This window comes from Anoplolepis gracilipes, chromosome 5 (assembly GCF_047496725.1).
Source record: "Anoplolepis gracilipes chromosome 5, ASM4749672v1, whole genome shotgun sequence".
Classification (NCBI taxonomy): domain Eukaryota; kingdom Metazoa; phylum Arthropoda; class Insecta; order Hymenoptera; family Formicidae; genus Anoplolepis; species Anoplolepis gracilipes.
In genome coordinates this window covers 426,150-447,980 of record NC_132974.1, presented here as the reverse complement: position 1 = coordinate 447,980, position 21,831 = coordinate 426,150, and the positions used below count along the sequence as shown (strand labels likewise).

The 21,831-nt window shown below is 32.8% G+C and overlaps 2 protein-coding genes across 11 annotated transcripts in view; one reads left to right on the top strand and one right to left on the bottom strand.

Annotated features, from left to right (window-relative positions):
• The window catches only part of Sap47 (Synapse-associated protein 47kD), a 115,124-nt gene extending 95,717 nt beyond the window's left edge, over positions 1-19,407 (top strand). For 2 of the 7 annotated variants that reach the window (XM_072892864.1, XM_072892865.1), the window contains exons 8-9: positions 3,475-3,672; positions 11,681-15,033. In XM_072892864.1, coding sequence (XP_072748965.1) covers positions 3,475-3,672; positions 11,681-11,868 — 386 coding nt within the window. In that variant the 3' untranslated portion in view covers positions 11,869-15,033. Of the gene's footprint in view, positions 1-3,474; positions 3,673-5,232; positions 5,663-11,680; positions 15,034-19,272 lie in introns of those variants that run through there. The other 5 variants (XM_072892866.1, XM_072892867.1, XM_072892868.1 and 2 more) reach the window with 4 other exon arrangements.
• On the bottom strand, positions 328-21,395 carry LOC140666087 (protein DENND6A). 4 transcript variants are annotated; one of them, XM_072892861.1, is made up of 10 exons: positions 20,545-21,395; positions 20,169-20,460; positions 19,830-20,102; positions 19,223-19,408; positions 18,325-18,572; positions 17,591-17,781; positions 17,266-17,534; positions 16,977-17,189; positions 16,793-16,906; positions 328-876 (listed from the first exon to the last, which is right to left on the bottom strand). In XM_072892861.1, exons 2-10 carry the CDS (start codon positions 20,364-20,366, stop codon positions 805-807), a joined length of 1,764 nt encoding a protein of 587 aa, XP_072748962.1. In that variant the 5' UTR covers positions 20,367-20,460; positions 20,545-21,395; the 3' UTR covers positions 328-804. The 4 variants fall into 4 exon arrangements, with proteins under 4 accessions (XP_072748962.1, XP_072748963.1, XP_072748961.1 ...); XM_072892862.1 differs by having other exon boundaries at positions 799-870; positions 20,545-21,394; XM_072892860.1 differs by lacking the exon at positions 328-876 and having other exon boundaries at positions 15,956-16,906; positions 17,266-17,531; positions 20,545-21,394.
• Positions 21,396-21,831: the final 436 nt, after the last annotated feature.

Sequence of the window (21,831 nt, the reverse complement as noted above, 5' to 3'; positions counted from 1 at the left end):
GCGAAAAAAATCATAGAACATTTGTTTAAAAAAGAAATTAAAGCTAAATCTCTGTTCTTTAACATCCAATTAATGAAATCGTACTAGAATTTTTTTTAATTCGCTTATTCTTGGACAAATTTTTGAAAAATTTGTTCAATCAACGGACGTCGCTTTTTTACAATGTAATTTTGTAACGAATAGAAAAAAATTGAAATTTATTTAAAGATTCTAAAACTAGAAACTCCAAGCTTTGAAACGTTTTTTTATTGATCTTATTTCGATTATTTTTAAGAAAGTTGCAACTACTTGAACATTGGCTTTTTTTTATATCGAAGAAAGTGAAACCTTTCATTTTTTTGCGTAGTATATATGTCATATTTTTTATCTTATTTTAATGTATTTTTTCATACAAAGGCCTAATTAAACAGTAATATTGAGTTACGTTAATCTTACGATTCCCGTAAGAGTGTCATTGATTTTCGTATAAATTAACATCGATAATATCTAATTAAGACTCGAAAATTGATTTACGTTAATTTGATCGCTCAATGCAACGAAATTAATTTTGACTCGGAGTACTTCTTATCCCATCAAAGCTCGGAAAATTCCGATGCCGTCTGCGCGGCTTGAGATCATCCCCCTTTGACGTCTCGCGTCACGACGTCTCGCCGAGATAAACCTTCGCCGAGTGGATGATGCAAATTGCAAGGTGCATCGGTGGCGTCGTGCTCGCGTAGATTTACGCCTGATTTGCAATTCCGATTAGCGGCGTCCCTACGCCGGACGTCCTTTTTGCATGGGAGTTTTGAGATGGCGTGTCTGTTAGTGGCGTGCGTTTTCTGTGCAATTGTCGATGCCGGATGCTGGGAACGTATTGATCGACGAAGCCTGCAACTTTTAATTGCAACACGTAATTTATCTGATTTCGTTTTTTATAATATACATATATCGCGAATTACAAAATTTGTACGCGCAAAAAATATTGCGATAGGTTTATTAACAATTTCTTTCACATATCGTATCAAACATTTATATACGAAAATATTACATTACATATTATACATGTTATAAACTTTTTAAACATCTTTTTTTGGATAAATTAAAATAATAATAATAAATTAATTACAATAATTAATAATTTCTTATTAATACAATTATCAATTATTCTCAAAATACATATTGAGTTTTAATTAATATTTGTAACAAATATATTCACTAACTAAACGACCGAGTGACGCGAATTCGATTGGAATTTAATTCTTCGGTGACGTGGTTTAGTTAACGGATTAAAAATACTAGAGAGAGAGAGAGAGAGAGAGAGAGAGATACCAATACGTTCCCTGCGTGGGCTTTTGCGCGAGACGTGAAGTCACGTTCGCAATCGAAATTACGACACCAGAAAGAGAGAGAGAGAGAGAGAGAGAGAGGGGGGGGAGGGAGAGTACGGGAGTCATTTGCCTTGTGGTTAAAACCCGGTCGTGCAAACAATGGAATTAACGGATAAAGGGAAATACTCATCGAGTCGGGAAATCGATCACGGGAAATGGAAAGCACGAGCGGGCTTTTCCAAATATTCTTGAAAACCCGGAGATTATTCCGTGAATCTGTAGGGGGTTGTTTCTACTCGTTTCTCTCTCTCTCTCTCTCTTACTCTTGCATTCCTTAGTTTTCCCTCTACTGTCAGCGATCGTTGAACCCGGTGTCTCTCACTTTTTAGCCGAGGGGAAAGATCCGATTTCGCTCCAGTTCCAGTATATCGCGAGAAATTGAATCTCCATCGGGAGGAAAATGCCAGGGAAACTCGATGACACCCGGCCGAAAGAATACGAATATCCCGAATATCCGAGGGGATCCGCGTTATCTTCCCATTGATTCATGCAGGATTCATCCCTCACGATATAGAGATATTCCCCGGAATCTTTTTGCGAGATTCAGATTTTCGCAGAAAATGATGGTCTTTAACGTATAAGTCAGTATCAATATTCGTGACATTTTTCCCTCGCTTTTTTCTCGCTATTTAAATGTGCTTACACAGTGTCTGCTCCCTGGAAAAACGTAGAGAATTTTCTCCTCTAGAATTATTTTTTTTTTTACATTTGGAAAAATCAGGGGATTTTATTTATTAATTTATTAATTTTATTTAGAACTCAGGAAATTTCGTTTTGAAAAAAAATAATTCTCTCTTTGATAATTTTTTTCTTTTATTGTAAACAAGCAACCGATTGGCCAAATATTGAAATATGAATATAGAATGTGTGCAGTACGTATTTTTTATTTTAATTTTTAGTGACAAAAAAATGTTGTGTAGATGAGAAATGTTTATTTTATAAAAAATTTTTATTTTTTTTTCAATAGATTTTCAAATCTAGTGATTCTTTATTTTTTTTTGTATAAGTAAAAAGCATAAACAACGCACACAATCAAAAAATTAATTTTAAAAATTGCATTCAAAAATTTCTAGAAAAATTCTTTTTATCCAGCACTTTGAATAAAAATACTTAAAGAATCAGGGAATTTTCAGGGAATTTTTTATAGACTTTGAACTGACATACTCTGTATATTAAAATTTTATATGTGAAATTTAATCGAGATGAATTACTTACATATTACACAAAAATTCATCTTTTTTATATTTTTTTTCATGAGACTTTAAAATAATTGCATGAAATTTTATTTATTATAGATTATTTATCATACATTCGTGTTATATATATATATAAAATCTTATTATAGTAATGAAATTTCATACAATTTTAAAAGAATTCTTATGAAAAAAAGAATATAAAAAAGATGGTTTATATATATTTTGTAATATCAATTTTATTGTTATACATGTTATATATTTATTTTGTGGAAAATTGTTTTTACTTTGCATAGACATCTTGATTATCATTTTTCAAGGTACTCAAAGTAAAAAATTTTCCCTGAAAAATATACATATGTATAACGATAAAATCAATATTATACATTATGTATGTATGAATATTAAACGTATATATATATATATATGAATATATTATAATAAATGAAATTTTATGCAATTATTTTAAAAGAATTTTTGTGAAAAAATAACATAAAAAAGATAGAGTTTTGTGTAAAAATATATACATAATTTATCTCGATAAAATTTCACATAATATAAAATTTTGTATAACATCGATTTTATATATATTATATTTTTTTTATTTCGCGTAGTCACCCTGACTTTCATTAGCAGTTTTATTTATAATAAAAAAAAAAATTTAAATCGATTAAAATCCTATTCGTATCTTTGTAATATTCTCAAGCTGGAACTGATGCGGTCGATCTCGTCGAACTAGGGCGACTTTTTCCACTGATTGAAAACGATCGTTTGCGTTTGCGAAATTGGTAGACTTAGCGCTAACTTTAGATACACACACGCTAATGTTGTACATAAATACATACACGCACTTTTAAATACATAAACACACATACCCACATTCACACTCACACCCTACCCGTTTAGTTTAGCCGTCAGTGTTGTCTTGCGAACAGTTCAAATGACCACTGGCCAGACAACCACCCCTGGTGCGACGACGACGAGCAGTCACAGCGCCCTGGCCGATTCGCCAGGTCACGAGTTCGTGTCCGATACCATGAGGGTCTCGGACACAGACCTCGAGGAGGTCCGAGAGGGGATGAGAAAGCTGGGGATGCAACCACCGAAAGGTCAGTTCACTTGATCGTTGGTCGTCGTCAACTCTCGATCTTGCGCTCGCGTCAGACCAGATCTGTCGATCTTTGGAGGAGAATTGTTTCCAGAACAAACATTTCGTTTTGCCGAAATGGCAGCCGCGAGATTGATCTTCCAAATGGGAAATTAGATCGGTAGGTCTGAGTCTGTAGCGACGCGATTCTGGAAAGATCCTTACAATTAGATATCCTTTCCCAGTCCGTCGTTAGTTACGACCACCAACGAAGATAAGCTTAACTACGTAATAACTATGGCGCCGTTTTTTATTTGTTGGCGATCAACAGATGGTATTAAGTGAAAAGGAACTAAGGGCGATTTAAAACACAAATTACATGCAAATTGTATCTTGAAGAGTGAACGCAAGACCGTTTCAAGTAATCTCAAGTCAGTCATTTGAGGGGATACCCAAGTACCGACCGAGTTCTAACCTAACAAAACAATATATTTACCTAATATAAAAGTTGCAATTTATATACTTATATTAAATAAAATAGGTTCTCCCCTCTCAGAATTGCATGAAAGAATATTTGTGAGCTTTTAGAAATGAGCTTGGAAGCCTAGAAAAAAAAGTATTCACTGACGTGCAGCACAACATTTCTTTTCAGGGGAATACATTTTTTCTAGGCTTTTAAGCTCATTTCTAAAAGTTCACAAATATTCTTTCATGCAATTCTGAGAGGGGAGAACCTATTTTATTTTATGTATATAAATTGTATACAACTTTTATATTAAGTAAATATATTGTTTTGTTAGGTTAGAACTCGGTCGGTACTTCGGTAGCCCCTTAACGGTGAGATTTGTTATCGGTCAAGAAGTAGCGCAATTCTTGAAAACCTATTTCTTGGGGGAAAAAGGCTACCATTTATTGATCTTGCCAACAAAACGGAAACGGGTCACCAAAAAAGGTGATCGATGCGAGAGCTCGATCTGTGCCACGACACGTGAGTCCAAGAGTACTCTCCTCGTGAGTATGAAATTAGTGTGCCAGTCACCAGCGAGAAGCCTGACCTTAATCTCTTAGTGTTACACCTTGACCATGCCTAGTGTCGTTTCTTTTACGTAGCCTCTCTGTGTATATCCTTCGATCTTCCTGTCTGCGCTTTCTTTAGGGATTGCTTGTTTCCGAATTTTTTCTGTCAATGTAAACGGCAACGACGTGTCTTTCCTTCCCGACGCGTCAAATGTCATGTGTCACATATGTCATGTTGTTGTCGTCGTGTTTGAACGTCTGTTGCGTTTTTTTAAACGTATCTCTCTCTTTTTTTTTCTTTCTCTTTCTCTTTCTCTTTCTCTCTCCCTCTCTCTCTCTCTCTCTCTCTCTCTCTCTCTCTCTCTCTCTCTCTCTTTCTCTTTCTCTCCCTCTCTCTCTCTCCCTCTCCCTCTCTCTCTCTCTCTCTCTCTCTCTCTCTCTCTCTCTCTCTCTCTCTCTCTCTCTCTCTCTCTCTCTCTCTCTCTCTCTCTCTCTCTCTCTCTCTCTCTCTGTTATATGGACGTTCTGAACTAAACGACCGCTTTTCATTCTATTTTGTCAACAGCCTAAAAGAAGAGGAGAGTGCCCCCCAAATGCCATTATCCAAAGCACACCCCCTCAGAGATATACATGCTTTCCGTTCTCGGAAACTGACATTTTCAGTTGTTTAGCGGTACCGAAACCTCCTCTCGCCTCTTTCTATCTTCTCCTCTTCCTCCCCCCCTCCCCGCCGCCCTGTTTTTTTCTACTTTCCTTTTTCTCTTTAATTTTCCGTCACGCGAAGCCGCCCCCGGGCACGAACGTTCCCACGAGACGAATATTTGTTTCGTTTCGATCGATCCGGCAGTCGACGCGATGCCGTGCCAGTCGCAAGGATCAGCTCGATTGAATGCAAGCAGATTCGAATCGATGAGGAAGCTAAGCATGTTAAAAACGTGGAACGCTTCCCTCCTTCCAGGACGTGAAAACAAGTAAAAAAAAAAAAAGAAAAAAAAGAAGAAAATCTCGTAGCCGTCGTGATTATACGGCCGATTTTGTAATTGTTAAGAATGATCTCATTTTTTTGTTACTTCTTGTGATAGATAGGCCTCGGGCATTTTATATTCCGATGAGGAAGCACACATTTTTTGTGGGGAAAAAAAAAAAATTATAAATTTCACACACGTATTCGTGCGAAAAAAATATTTCAAATTTAATTTCAAATATCGAATAGTACGTTTTTTTTTTTTTCTTTTTTTTTTTTCTTTTCTTTTATTTCGAACATCGACGTCGAACAGTAAAAAGAAATGTATTTGTGAAATTTCACCCGGCAGTTTGCTCGTTAGGGACGCTTATCGAATCGCGAAAGGCACGAAAGAGGACAAGAAAAAAAGAAGAAGAAGAAGGAGAAGAAGAAGAAGAAGAAAAAAGTCGTCACGTCGAAACGTTACGCGCGCGCGAGTGCAGCAAATAAAAAAATAGATGCAATAAGAATAGAAGGGAGCTTGTGCGAGAGAATGAGGTATGAGAAAGAAAATGAACATCGGATTGACAGAAGGATACTCGGCTAACAATGTCTGTATGTTTGACTGTTTTGCTGTTGTCTCTCTCTCTCTCTTTCTCTTTCTCTCTCTCTCTCTCTCTCTATCTCTCTATCTCTTTCTCTGTATATCAATTCCAATTAATCTAACCCGTTTCTCAATTTTCTCTCCGTGTCTTTGTAAACGTGTAATTAAACGCAAAAACAACTAGACGCATCTTTGAAGATAAATGAGTGGGAAGAATAATAATAACGCAGTCACATTGATAAAAAAAAAAACGCGAGATATATATTATTATATATTACGTTGCGCAAAAAAGAACCGTAAACTTAATCATAGGTGTACCTTCGTAAGTGATTAATTAAATGGAGACCTAAGAAATAAATAAAAAAAAAAGAGAGAAATATATGTATAAATATATATATATATATATATATATATATATATATATATATATATATATGCGCTATTAACTATAAATAAAATATAAATGCCACGGCGTGCTATTAATACGGAATATTTTCTCCCGTGTATAATTTCTCTCCCGGCACCGTCGAACGTTATCTCGTGCGAATAATTAGATGTTTCACGAGAGAAAAGCGTTTTGCAAGGAAATAAAAATTCCTATAGATAGATTGCACGAGATAAACGCGCCAGGTTTCGCGAGGGGGAGGTTTTTACACCCCATCGGGGAGGTTGATCGGATTTTTATCGCGCCGCCGCATAAATTCGTTGAATGACAATACGTGTTTCACCGGGAAACGAGCTATAATTCGGGCTTGTGTGTAACTATTTCCCTCCCCGAAAAAATATGCACGAAGCGGTCGACTGGGGTACGATTTGTTTACACGGCAGATCCTCCATCGAAAGGGGGAAAAATAAATTAATTACGCGAGGCGAGCTTCTTGTTTTTTATTACGCGGGCGAAAGCAATTTGTCTTTGCGAGGATTTTACGAAATACATCCTTTGAGAAAAAGGATGTAAAATACGAGTACCAGCTTCCTGTAAAGAGTATCGTATCAAAGGAAATGTTGATTTGTTCGAAAGTATATTGCGATTGATTAAATGGATTGCTCATAAAAATCGTTTGGTTTGATGACATAACATTTATGTTTGAATAGTAATTACTTTATATGTACATGATAGCATTTATATATTAATAGAGAGAGTGAAATAAATATTCAAGATGGAAAATGATACAATCGGAAAAATAATAATTTTACATGAAAAGAAAAAAAATAAATCGAAAATGTACAATAAAGCTTTTCCATGCGAAATTTATTTCCGAGAAAATCGACTTTGACAGAATGAAAAATTGAAAATATGATTTTTTTAAGTTTAAATGATCTTTAACAATATTTATTTATATATTATCATATTTTTATTTTGTCTTTTAATAGAGTGACTATTAAATATACATAAAAATATATATTTTCTAAAGAATACAATTATTTAAAAAAATAAAATTTAAACATTTAATAAACATTTAGATTTTTTATATATATACATAATATACATATTTCTTTAATTTCTTTAAAAAATCTTTTTTTTACTAAAATTATTTTTTACTAGAATGTTGCACTTTTATTAATTATTTTATTAATTAAAATATTTAATTAATATATTTGTATAAATCATCAATACTGGCTCTCAGGCTGAATTTGACGATATACAATTATTCAATTTGAAAAAATTTTCCAAATTTCTTCAGTCAATTTTCTCGAAATGTTTTCGATTTTTTTTTTAATTATTACTTTTCCAATTGTATTAATTACGAGACATTCTATATGCAAGCTTGATTCACTATTTAGTTAAGAAAAAATTATTTTTTAATATATATGTACCCACACTTTTTCATCTTTATATTTACTTTATCTTTACAGTAAAGTTGAAAATAAAAAGATATAAATAAAAGCATCGTAGATATCATAGTTTATCGCGAGATAAATGGCGGGCGGATTTCTCTTGTGTATTATACTTTTCTCGCGTCAATTAACACAATTTTATTTAAAAATACTGCGCGAGAAAATAGATTCTCGTTCGCGAAAATGTCGGAAATTATTCGCCTTCGGTTCGAGCAGTCCGATAAAACTGAATTATGGCTTTCGGTTCCCGGTTGCACACTTTTTCCCGGTGCACGGTTATCCGCAGCAGGGATATCGAAATATCGCTCTCGCTCTCTCTCTCTCTCTCTCTCTCTCTCTTTCTCTCGGCTCGACACGAGGCGCAAGTAAAGACGAATCGATAATGAATGGCAGGAAGAGCGTACGCAAGCATTTTGCGAGGCATTTGACAGTATTTGTTCATGTCATTCCGTAAAAAAAAAGGTGACATCTCGCAAGAGACAAGCTTTTTTTTTTTAAGCGTAAAACTATGTTTATAAGCATCTTAGGATAATTTGGGGAGCTCGTTTTAGTTGTCATATTATATGTAATACGGAAATAAAATGACTAGAGAAATGCACTGTCAGATTATTTATAAGTTAGCTTATATAATATAATGATATTAATAAGTTAACTTATTGTTAGAGTTATTAAATAGAGGCCGCGAAGATTACTTATTAAATGCCTACTATTACTACTAGTTTATTGTAGATGTAATGTTAGGTAATTTCGCGCTTAAATGATGAATTTGATTTGACCGAAGTGGTGTCCGAAACTGTTCAATCTAGTGCGCTTTGTAATTAAAAAAAACTGTATACAGGGCGTCTACTTAAAAAAAAAAAAAAACATTTTCAGGAACTTTTCTTTTGTATTTGGAAAAAGAAATTCTCATGGAATTTTATTTAAGCTTTGACAATTAAAAAAAAATTCTTTGATAATTTTGTTCTTATATTAAAAATGAATTATGTGTTCAAAATATATTATAAATATATATCTATCTCTGTTTATATATATTCTTAACGAAATATGCAATACATTCTTTGTAATTTTTAGTGATAAAAAAGTGAAAAGTGAAAGCTACTCAGTTTTTTCTTCAGAGTACAATTTTAAATCCAATACTTGAAACTTAACTAGCTCTGTGTTTTTCCTCCATCTGAGTGAAAAATATTGGAAAACGCATACAATAAAAAAATTTACTTTAAAAAATTGCGCCAAAAAATTTACAAAATATTCTCTGAAATTTTGAATAAAAATACCTAAAAGATCAGGAACTTTGAGTAGACACCCTATGTATACTAAATTTACATGTGAAATTTTATCGAGACACGCTATATATCACACAAATTTAATCCATCTTTTTTATACTCTTTTTTTCATAAAAATCCTTTTAAAATAATTGCATGCAATTTCATTTACTATATATATATATATATATATATATATATATATATATATGTATATAAAATATTGATTTTATAGTTACATATGGTTTTTTATTTATACACTACGCAAAAAATTAAAAGGTCACTTTCTTTCATATAAAAAAAGGCCAATTTTCAATTAATGAAATCGTGTTAGGATTTTTTTTAATTCGGTATTCTTGGGCAAACTTTTGAAAAATTTGTTGAATGGAAAGAATTGAAATTTACTTATAGATGTTTAGCACCTACAATCGGAGCAAAAAGTAGTCGAAATTGACAAATATATACTTTTTTTCATATATCTTAATATATGATTATTATAAAGATTACATAAAATCTTATTATTTATTCATAACTAGAGTGTAGAAATGTATTTTCGAACTTTTGTTGCTTTTTTTCGGAGAATTTTCGTGTTTCTTAAATTATAATGAGAAACTTTTATCATTGACGGTACCCCGATTTCAACATTACAGCACAAAATTTGAATTATAAAAATCAAAGAATTTACTCGTACAGAGTAATTTAAAATGTATAGAATAAAAATTATAATAGTGAGTAATGACAAAATATAGAAGATTTTTAACTGTTTCTTGGATAAATTTAATAATTTGTCATTTCTCCGAGAAGAAAGAAATGTGGCAACATGGTAATTTTTCATAAGTTGATCAAGTTGCAAATTGACATATGAGGCCTAGTCGCTTCTATATACATGTTTGTATATAGAAGCTTCTTCAGATGAAAAGATGGGTTATTTAAAATGTCAAAAGAAGGTTCAGCTGAATGCTCTATTGTCACGTTTTCACAATAAATAATATGTCATCTCGGATAATAGGACGAAATTGAGAAAATTAGATTCAATATCTTTTGAACTAGTCAGTACTTGACCAAAATTATGTGATCGAATATTTCCTCTATATTTAAACTATATTTTGCAAATTTTGAATAAATTCCTATTATTATTTCTATCTATTTTAGCTCTTAAATCAACACGATCACAGGTTTTTTATAAGATAGAAAATCAATTAAAGGGCTAAAAAGGACAGAAAGAATTATATTTATTTATATAAATAATTATATTAATAATTATATTAATACTTTTACTTATCATTAGATCCACAAAATAATTATATTTATAATAATATTGACGGGTAAATTCATTGCAAAATAAAATCCTTATTATTTTGATTGCTTCAGTGAATCAACTCTAGGTTTTTTTATAAGTCTCTGAACATGTATCAGAACAATCTGTGCAAATTTTATTAAATTCCTATATTTTTAAAAATAGGTACTAAACATCCTTAAGGATTCTAAAACTAGAAACTTTAAGCTTTAAAATGCTTTTTTATTGATCTTATTCCGATTATTTTTAAGGAAGTACTGCAACTACTTGAAGATTGGCCTTTTTTATGTAGAAGAAAGTGGCCCATTAATTTTTTTTGCATAGTATATATATATATATCGCACTTTGGGCACCGCTGGTTCTAATGCAATGAGGATTATGCTCACGGCAGTTGCTCCGGATAATCGCATTCCGAGGCGTTTAAGTCGCGATGTCCCGATTAATTACTTTTGTAATTGCGAGCCAGTCACTTTTGTAACGAGTGCACGTTAAGCGTTAACGTGATCAAGTAACTATTTCTCCCGGTAATTTCTTGTCATTTTCCAGCGAGAGTTAATAATAGTCTCGATGACAGGTAGTCGTCGTCATCGTCGTTGACGACACGGATTTGCAAGAAGCGCACGATCGCGTCGTCCTTAATATAATAAATATCAAATAATATATTTCTCACTTCCTTGTTTCTATCTCAGGCTAACTAACACATGGTCAACTAGTTTTTAATGAAATTCAATTCGAACTCTCGAAGCAACAGGATGCTCTTCCCCTTCGCTTCCGTTTCGTGTGATCTTTTTTTTTTTCTCTCTCTCTCCGCCTCTTTGATTTCTCCCTGTTCCTGTAATCTTGAGTTTTTACCCCCCCCCCTCCCGACTCTATACACACGTATTATACACACTTACACTTGCACACTTTACGCGCGTGTCATTTCCGTGTGCGAGAAATACTCAGGTACTTCGGAGCACCGGAAACACAGATACAAAAACAGACAGACAGACAGACAGACAGACAAACAAGATGAGAGTGCGGCCCTCTCTGCAAAATAGCTACAACGCTGCTTGTGCCTCTCCGCAGAAGAAGATTGGGAACGTGAGTTGGAGGCTGAGCTAAAGGATTACGAGGTTGTGACGGGTGGAGGCAGCGGACACGAGAAGAGCAGCAGCAACGTCGTCGCCACGAAAGATGTCACGGTGAACGATAACGATTGGGAGAAGCACATCGACGAGCTGCTTGCAAATGAGGACGACGAGGATCTCAAGTGAGCCGAGAAGGGGATCCTGAATAAGTGGATAATCTTCACCCCCGAGCGAGATCGGCGAGCTCGTTAGAAAAACTTTCTTTCCGATCGAGAAAAGCTCGCGGATTTGTTTTATACGTGTTTATTACGTTTATCACACCCTCTGTCTCTCTCTCTCTCTCTCTCTTTCTCTCCCCCCCCCCCTCGATAAAAGAAGAAGCGAAGGACGAAGCGATGCTCGAGAAAAATCGAAATCCTCGATCAACCCCGCCTTCCACGGGAGATCGATGCGGTGATGGATTAAGGATCATTAATTCTGCGAGATAAAATATATCGTGATCTTATTTTCTGAGAAGAGGGGATTTATTTCGATGTGTGAGAGAAGAAAAATTGATGAAAAAATTTCTCTCGACTTTTTTTTTTTTTTTTTTTTTTTTTTTTTTGTGTTGATAATAATTTTCGAATTGATGCGGGATTATTTTTCCGCTTACGTCGAGAAGCTATAAAGCTGCGTTTTGTTATCTTTCTTTATTTCCAGACGTCAGTTTCGAAAGACCTGGAAGCCCTCCATTCGTCGAGATACAAAGAACCCCGTCGAGGGGATTCCTCCTCTCATTTCGATCCATCGCCGATATGTATCTCCTGAGGGTAGGGAATAAACGCGAATAAAAAAAAAAAAAAACGACGCGTGATTCTTCGAGGATCGGCTTGTCCTCGGGAAATGAGGAGTAGAAAATGGAAATCACTAAAAGTGGGGATTACATTATACATATAAAGAGCAAAAGTGGGGGTGAGAGAGAGAGAGAGAGAGAGAGAGAGAGAGAGATAGAAATGTTATCTCTCCGTTGTTTCCCTTTTTTTTTCCTTGCTTTTTTCCGAAAAACAGCGCGAATTTTTTGCGATCCTCGAGCACGATGAATATGAAGTCGTTTCGCAGCTCGGAGGTGAGAGGGAAAAAAAAAAAAAAAAAGACTAATCGTATATTCATACGATTATATTTTCGTATGATCGTAAAATATTCGTGCTTCCACCCCCGAGCTACAAAACGACAAATTGCGCTGGAGACTACGTGATTTAATCAACACCACGTGCACACTTGTGTCAATTATCGGACGGTCTTGTCCGAGAATTATAACGTTGAATGTAACAATAAAACATGTGTTTTCAAAATTATGTGATATATATATATATATATATATATATATATATGTATATATGAACTAATTAATTTGAACACGTATGGGTCGACCGCTTTTTTCATCGTGGTCGCAGAATCGACGATGCTCTTCGAAATAAATTGATATTTCCAAATAAATTGTACACTGCCGGGTGCCGGAGGACACAGTTTCCAGTTGCGATTCGACGAAACTGTCTATTATATCATTTCTTTTAATATATATATATATAAAAGAAGAATTCAATTTTTGCAAACAAATGAAGCGTTTAAAAAAATTAAAACATCAATTATGCGCCCACCGATCGTCGTCCTTTCTTTCTAATCGCCGGTGGACCCTCTCGTTATTGATTGTCAACAATTATTTCGACCGCAAAGTGTGACGTAATTCCACGAAGGAACATGCCAAAGATATTGCGAGCGAGAACCGCTTCGGCTCGATGGATGATATTTTTAATCTGAGATCTGTGAACTAAAAATCGAAGAAGGCACTAGATTTAACGATATATTGCGTGTATGTTTCCTGTAGATAAGATGCGAGGAGTATCATCGACGACGATGATGATGATGATGATGTTAATGTTGAGAGAAGAATGTCTTTAATTTGTCAATTGTGGGAGTGTTTTCGTTATGCGTTGTTTGTTTGTATTATGTCAAAGTAATGTAAAAACGAGGTGCTTGTTGTCTGTACGGACGAAATATCGCAAGAATAAATAAATCGTTGCGTTCACGCGTATAATTAATAATTATATATGCATTTATATCGCGCGCTATATTATTCATAATCGTAAATAAAAGCGATGGAATTTAATGTCAGATTAATTACGTATCTCAGAGTCGACTGACATTTCGTTGGTGTCGATTGTTCTCCGCGCGAAATACCGTCCAATTGTCCTCTGCCATAGAAGTGACAGGAAGAAGAAACAGCTGATTCGCAAAGACGGCAAGAGACTTTTTACGACAGTAAAAGAAATATCGCGATTCGCTGAATATGATTTCATCTAATTAATAAATTATAATATATAGATTTATCCCTGTAATATCTAAATTAGATATTAATAAAATATACATATAGAGCATAAATTGTTAGAGAAGGATGCGATACTAAGCTTTATCCTGGATATCTTCTCCGTGCAGACAAACGGATCTCAAGTCCGACTCGGACAGCATGAGAGAAATCTATTACACGTGCGAATAGAGCAATGGCAATGTACTGTTAGATACTTGAAGCTCATGATTATTATCGTTAATATCAATGACACGCGAATGTGATAAGCTGAAAGGCGAACAAACGTCGGATCAAAGCCAACGATCAGAGTAAGAGGCGAAATTTACGGTGGGACTTTCGAAGAGAATAAGTAAAAAAAAAAAAACATCACTGTACTTTAAATGTAACTATTTGTAGTGTTCAAACAAATAAATAAAAATAAAACAATAATAACCGCTCGTATAAATTATAAAATCTTAATAATATAAATAAGTACGAGTTAGACAAAGATGAAAGAAAAAAACTAATAAAATGAGTTAGAAGTATAAAAAAATTCTTTAATGTGGAAGTTGAACAAAATGTCGCTTTAATATTTTTTATAATTAATATTATTTCATATCTGTATTAGTTAAAAAAAACTTATCTGTTTTAATATTAAATCCTTCGTTTGTTTTTTTTTTTTTAAATTGATTAGAAATAACAGAGAAAATAGAATTCGCAAGATTTCGTTGTATTTTACTGAAAATTTATTGTTTATTTATTGAATTGTTATTTTGAAGTACTCTTTTTTACTATGATATCACTGTTTTTTCATTAAGCAAATTATATTAAAAATATTATTGGAAGGAGATGCATGACTTGTAAAAATTTACTATTTTCACAGTTTTTTTCTCTCATCTCGAAGGAGAGCAAGTGACGATTTTATTACAATTATTATTATTGAATATGGATCAAATTGCTATTTTTATCGCTAAAAATACGAAGATTTCTATAAAATTTTTTTAAGCGCACAATTTTCCCACCATAAATTCCGCAAAAAAAAAATTGGAACTGTCTAAAAACGATTTGTAAGATGTACCTTTTATTCGGAGGCGCGATTCACACCCAGGCCTAAGTCTCTGTCGAAGTAATGCAAAGAAAAAAGGCGATAATCACAACAAAAAAAATCCGCTCTTCGTTATTTATGCTCGAGCCGAGAGTTCCCTCGTCATTCGAATCCTGAACCCTTCGACTGCATAAATATGAAAATATCGCGAGAGAAAACTTTCCCTTCTCTTTCTCTCACTCTCTCCCTCTCTGGCCGATGAGTAAGGTAAAAAAAAAAAAAAAAAAAAAGTACGCAAAATTTCCCCGCAAAAGCGACAGAGGATGAACGCGAGAAAATGGACAGAAAAAAAAAATATCGTGGTGTACTTCGGCAGAATAACAAATGAAGTGAACTCTGTGAATTAATTGTGTAATAAAGCTATCTCTCCTACGGTATTGTGTGTGTGTGTGCGCATTCACACTCGTGAATAAAAAGAAAATGAACATACACCCGATATCTAATATATACATATATATGTATACACGTATACATATGATAAATATATATATATATATGTTGTTGACTCCATTGAAAGTATGATAATATATTATGGATATATTATAATGAGAATATATAATGATGCAAGCATTATAAGACGAAACTATTGAGGAAATTATTAATGTATAATGGGAGAATGTAACAATAAAAGTCGTAAGAAATGAAATAAAATGAAATATTACCTCTTATAAAGTAATGTCTTTTCTCCCTTTTTCATTAAAACATATAATTACAGAGTATATAAAGTGTATAAAATTATAGCATAAAATTTACTCTTAATTTTTAAATTTAAATCAAGGAATTAATTTCGTTTTATAATAAACATCTTATACATAACTGTAGATAAATATAATGATCCCCCAATATTGTATTAAAATAAATTTTTATTACACATCATTTGTACCATAATATTTACAGATCTCTCAAAAATTTATGTACATCAATTAACATTCTGATCCCCATGCATTCCACTTTAGTCGAAATTCATATATTCATGAGATTCCTATTATTGTTATTGCCCTAAGTGGAGTATTTGCCAGTATTTGATTGTGATTTAAAAAATTACAAATTAAAATAATACAAAAATTATTACTCGATATAACTTGATCGAATGGAGGAAGGAAGCTATGCTGATTTGAGTTGGCATTCCGAAGGAAATCACAATTAGTGCTACAGTCGATCGAGCAAATTAGGAGAGACGAAATACGCAAAATTATTACATAATTTACGAAAAGCTGAATTATAAAAAAAAACGAAATCGAGATACCTGAATAATATATTCAAATATCTAGGATGTGCTTCAGTGATTTCTATTATGTATACAGGATTTGCTTCATCAATCTGTAGCGAGTATTTGAAGTTGCAGCTCAAAATACGTATATATATGATATCTTCTTTCATATAAAATTCATTGTATAAATATAAATTCTCAAACTATAACACTTGAATATAACTGATGTCTTTCTCGTCCATTCATATTTACGTTATAATAAATAGGAAAATGGGGTGGAACATTTTTAAATTATCTTACGTTTCTGAGTCGACTTAAATACGACCCCGGCTTAGACGAAACTTAAACGTTAACGAGTTTTAATATTAATTACGTAGTCGTACTGTCAAGATTCGCGTTTTAAAATAATCTTCAAATCTTCTGGCAATACGTGCGTAATATCATTTATTCTCTCTCGTAATTTCTCCCTCACCGAGTTATCAATTGGTACGTCATCGATGCAGCTTCTCTCCAACTTTTGGCGAATCCTAAGAATCATATCGACCACCTCTACCTCCTGCTTTCCTTGTACCCACGTTTTCAGGTCCTACACATAAGAATGTATTATTGAGAATATTTTAGAGAGAACAAAAAAAAATCAATATTTTAATACGCACTGCTTGCGACAATTTTTCCAATTGCTTAGCCTGCAACTGTTGACTCAACTCTGTATATCTAGCGTGGAACCATCCGGAGAAATTGGGTGATCGAAAGAATCGTTTGTATAGTCCTACCCAATCCCCCTTTATACCTGTAGTCAATTGGGGGCCGGAGCTACTTAAGCTAGCTAGGAAGTCATCTGGATTGAACATTTGTGGTGTAGGAGTTGCCTAGAGAAGTAGTCGCATTATCATACTTTACATACGCGAGATTCTATAAATAAAGTAAGAAATAAAAGTGATTTACCTTGAAAGGCGATATGTTCTTTTGCAGCGGCATGAGAGTGGCGATGTACCTCTCCAACGGAATCATAAAACTCTCGGTTAATTCGATCAGGTGACGTTTCAGGAGGGCAGTCTGCACCTCGCCCGGTCGCTTCGTCTGAATGCCCCTGAACAGCTTCTTCAGGATGGTCTTGTCCTTCTGCAGGAAGGGCCTGTACTGAGTGTAAACGCCAGGCTTGGAGTCCAGCACCTTCAGATTTTCCGACCTCTTGATTTTGTATTTTTGATCTTCTGAAATATCAAATCTTGAATATCACTGACAGACATACGAGTGTCATAGAACTCACCGCTGTTGCTGCCGTTGCTTATCCGAATTATGTGCGGCCAGTGTTGCAGGGTTTTGGCGAAGAATGGATTGGTCACGCCCAGGATCACTGCAGGCGGCGTCGGCGAGTCCGTGGTGTATTCTTTAAATTCTGAATCGTGGATGGTGAAATACGGGCGATGATCGGCGCAGTATTTTAACGGCGCGATCATACTGAAAAAAAATAATTTTTTTCTTTTCTTTCTTTTTATACATTTTAACTCAAACAGCACACGATATTTATAATAAATATTTATTGTTATATTTATTATTTATATTATTTATATTTTTATTATTTTATTTATTAATTTATTATTTTTTAAAAATATTAATTTAATAAAATATTATATATATATATTTTATATAAAGATTAATATTTTAGGTTTTATATATTTTACATAGAGAAAAAATAAAAACTATTCGACATATTAAAATATATATTAACATTTTATATAATATTTATATTAAAAAAGTAAAAAAATTAATATTTGTAATAATAATTTGTAAATATTTCTTAATTTGTAAATATTTGTTGAAATATTTATAATATATGAGCTATTCAATCTAAGATTACAAAAATATTTATGAAATATTTTGATAAATATTTATAAAAAAATTCAAATAATTATTAGAAATAATTCGTACATATTTTATAAATATGGTGTACTGTCCAGAAAGTACATGATAAAAATCTCGAATGTATTATTATTAACTTACGCTATGAGCGCTTGAACCAGTTCGGAACACGTGGTGGGCGAGCTGGCCATCACAACGATCGGTTCACTGAGAAGCACTAATTCCCACAATAAATGTACATAACTAACAACACTAGCTAAACTCCGAAACATGTCGCCTTCATAGGCTGACGTCAATATCAGTCTTCGCGTTGCGTGTACATTCGGTGCGTGTTCCATGGCAGCAATTGTGGGAACGGTGGCTTTACAATTTTGATTCGGGATGTATGTCTGAAACAATTGTTTGTTGTAATATTCGTAGTGCATGTGTCTGTATATACAATGTGGTAAAAAAAATTTTAAGACAATTTTTGTTATAGCAATATCATTATAAATATCAAACAAACTATTTCTTAGTGAAGCAAAAACATTGTATTCTGAATCAGCTGAACATATCAAGCTGAAACTTTTTTTACACTATGGATATTACCCAAACAGCACACAAATTTGTAATAAATATTTGTAAATATATATGAAAATATATTTTTTTTGAAATATTATATAAATATTTTATAAAAATCTTTACTCGACATATTTTTAAAATATAGATGAAATATTTTATATAATATTTATGTATGGCAAGTAAAAAATAAATATTTATAGTAATTATTTTGTAAATATTTCTTAAATATTTGCTAGGATATTTCTGGTAAATATTTATGATCTATTCAATCTAAAATCTTAAAAATATTTATAAAATATTTAAATAATTATTATAAATATTTTATGCTGTCTGGGTAAGGAGTACCAGAAACCAGTTTTGATGTTGATATGTGAATAGCTATGATAGTATCGCTGTAACAAAAATTGTCTTAAAACTTTTAGATCGCACTGTATATGTAAATATTAAAGCAATTTTATAATTTTAGTATATCTCTTACCTGGAATAACACGCCAATAATAGGTAAATGAACTATCTGTCCTGGAACAGGAGGAGGCCACTGATCTATCTCGCGTACCACAGCCTCCATGAGTGCCGTTCCAGCCTCGAAAAATTCCGGCGCAATTAAAGCGCACAATTCACCGAACAGATTGACAAACGGCAGTTTCGTAATTATAACTACACTCTGGTTAACAAGCATTTAAAATTGTTTAAATATTTATATTATAAATATTGTATTTTAAAATATAAAATTAGTGACATAAAATATTTTATATTTATAACTAATGTACAATTAATAATTAATAATTAATTTAAAAGTTAAAGATTTGTCCTGTAAAATTAAAATTTTATTTTCATGAATTTTTATGTACAATTATTATAATTTCATAATAGTCACTATAACGCAAAAAAGTCAATTTACAATTTTGCGATTAAATTATATCTTACAGGACAAATATTTACTTTAACTTACAAATTAATTATTAATTTTATATTTTAAAGGTACTGTCAAATTCATGAATCTCGAAATGTATTAGACATTTATTGTAATTGATTCATGCAGTTTCTTCTTAAAAATCACAGTCTTACTTTACAACAATACAAACCTTTTGAAAATATCCTCTCGGCAAAGACTTATCCTTTACTTGCCGAAAATATACGTATCCCCAGTAATAATCTCTATCGGTTTGTAGAAAAGAAGGAGATTTTCTGTCATACTCCTTGAGTGCGCTAGTTTCCTGTACCACTTTGCCACTTTGTCTTATTCTTACGTGATATTGAGTATCTCCCATGCATCCAGAATTGGAGTCGGGGAAGGCTAAATAACAGACATTGGATCTCTCTTGCTCGGATAATTTGATATGATTTGGATAAATTGCCTGTTGAGGAAAAAAGTATTTATAAAATAAAAGCAAAAATGTGAAGTAAAAATGATATCGTTGTACCTCTATAGCTTGACCCAATTCAAGATCAAAAGTAACAATGCATATACAATGCATCCAATTATTAAAACGTTCCCATTTCTCATACTTTACTTTCTCCTTGTCTGACTCTTTACTTGTCGAAGGAACTGACATTGTTTCTTTTTCTACTGATCTTGCTATTGATCTAGTTGCTAGATTATTAATGTCATTCATCAACATACAACATGATTTTGCTCAACATTTTATGAGACCTGTATTATAGTAATTGACTAATAATCATGTCATGTTATGACAAAATGTGCCTAAGTAATATCTGAAAAATATAAAATGACATCTCAATATCAAATATACAAAGTAATCTGGACAAAAAACATTCTTGTAATCAAAGTTAACTTACCGCTATGTATATATATATTGCACATACATATACATTAACTATATAAATCTGTTCTAAGAAGTTATTCAGGCTAACTTTTACTATCCTCAGACTATTGTTAGTCTCGTAAATTTGTACCCTGTTCGATGATACATGAAAATATGGAATAATCCGTTTGTATCCTTTTGAGGATCAGGATTACCCTTTTGCGTGCAACGCCTAGTCAACGGGGAGTAGCCACGCATAACGTTGTACAATTGTTAAAATCTCTTCCATATGCTCTCTGCATCCAGGTAACAATTCGTCAAAGAATACGCCAGTAGGTGTGGGCGCGCGAGCGAGAGTCGTCCAAGTGGAACAGCTGATGCGTTTAACAGTTGACATTTGTGTAGACACGCGGTGCTGACCCTCGTTCCCTCATAGAAATTCCTCATAGTGTTTTCGATTCCAACGGTGTGTATTATAATTATAACCTCCGTTCGCTATGCTCGAAGAATCCGCCTTACGATTGCTCGATGACAGATGTTTGATTAATCCGCTTCGGAGTAGTAGGGCCACTCGATCTGTCTCTTTCTCTCGCCAATAAACTAGCATTATCGTCCGGATTATTTCTCCAACATTTCACGTTACGTTCCTTTTTTATACATGACTCTCACCGAGGAACCATAAGCGCATCCCGAGACATGGCGGCATCCTTTTCAGCGCTCTTAGCTTCAGTTCGAACACACGGAGGGGCGAATCGAAATGAACGGTTCTGGTTTTTCGGAGAATACACGTGTCTCAGAAAAGAAAATTTTATTTTACATCAGAATAATTAAAAAAGAATTTTTGACATAATTAAGAAAATTATATATTTCAAAATACAAGAGATTTTTTTCCCCCCTTTTTATTTTATTTTACTTTATTTTTCCAAATATTTCTTATTTTCAAACAAAAAATATATATTATACAAAAAAAAAAAGAAATTTATTATTATATATATTATATATGAGTTACAATAAAATCATAAATGTAATAATGAAATAAAAATTTTATGTAAATTACAAGATCATATAGAAATTATATATTTCTAGTTACAAAAAAATATTAATATATATAAATTCTGATAAAAATAAATATTAATAATTTATAGGCGAAACAGATTAAATATTTATTTTCATTTTAATAATACTTTTGTAATTAAAAATATATAATTTCTATAATTCTGTATTTCTCACGTAATTTTTTTCATTAAGTATTTTTCATATCTATAATTAGGCTGCGTAATCTCTTTTTAAAGCGATGAGAGGAAAGAATTGCAAAAGACAC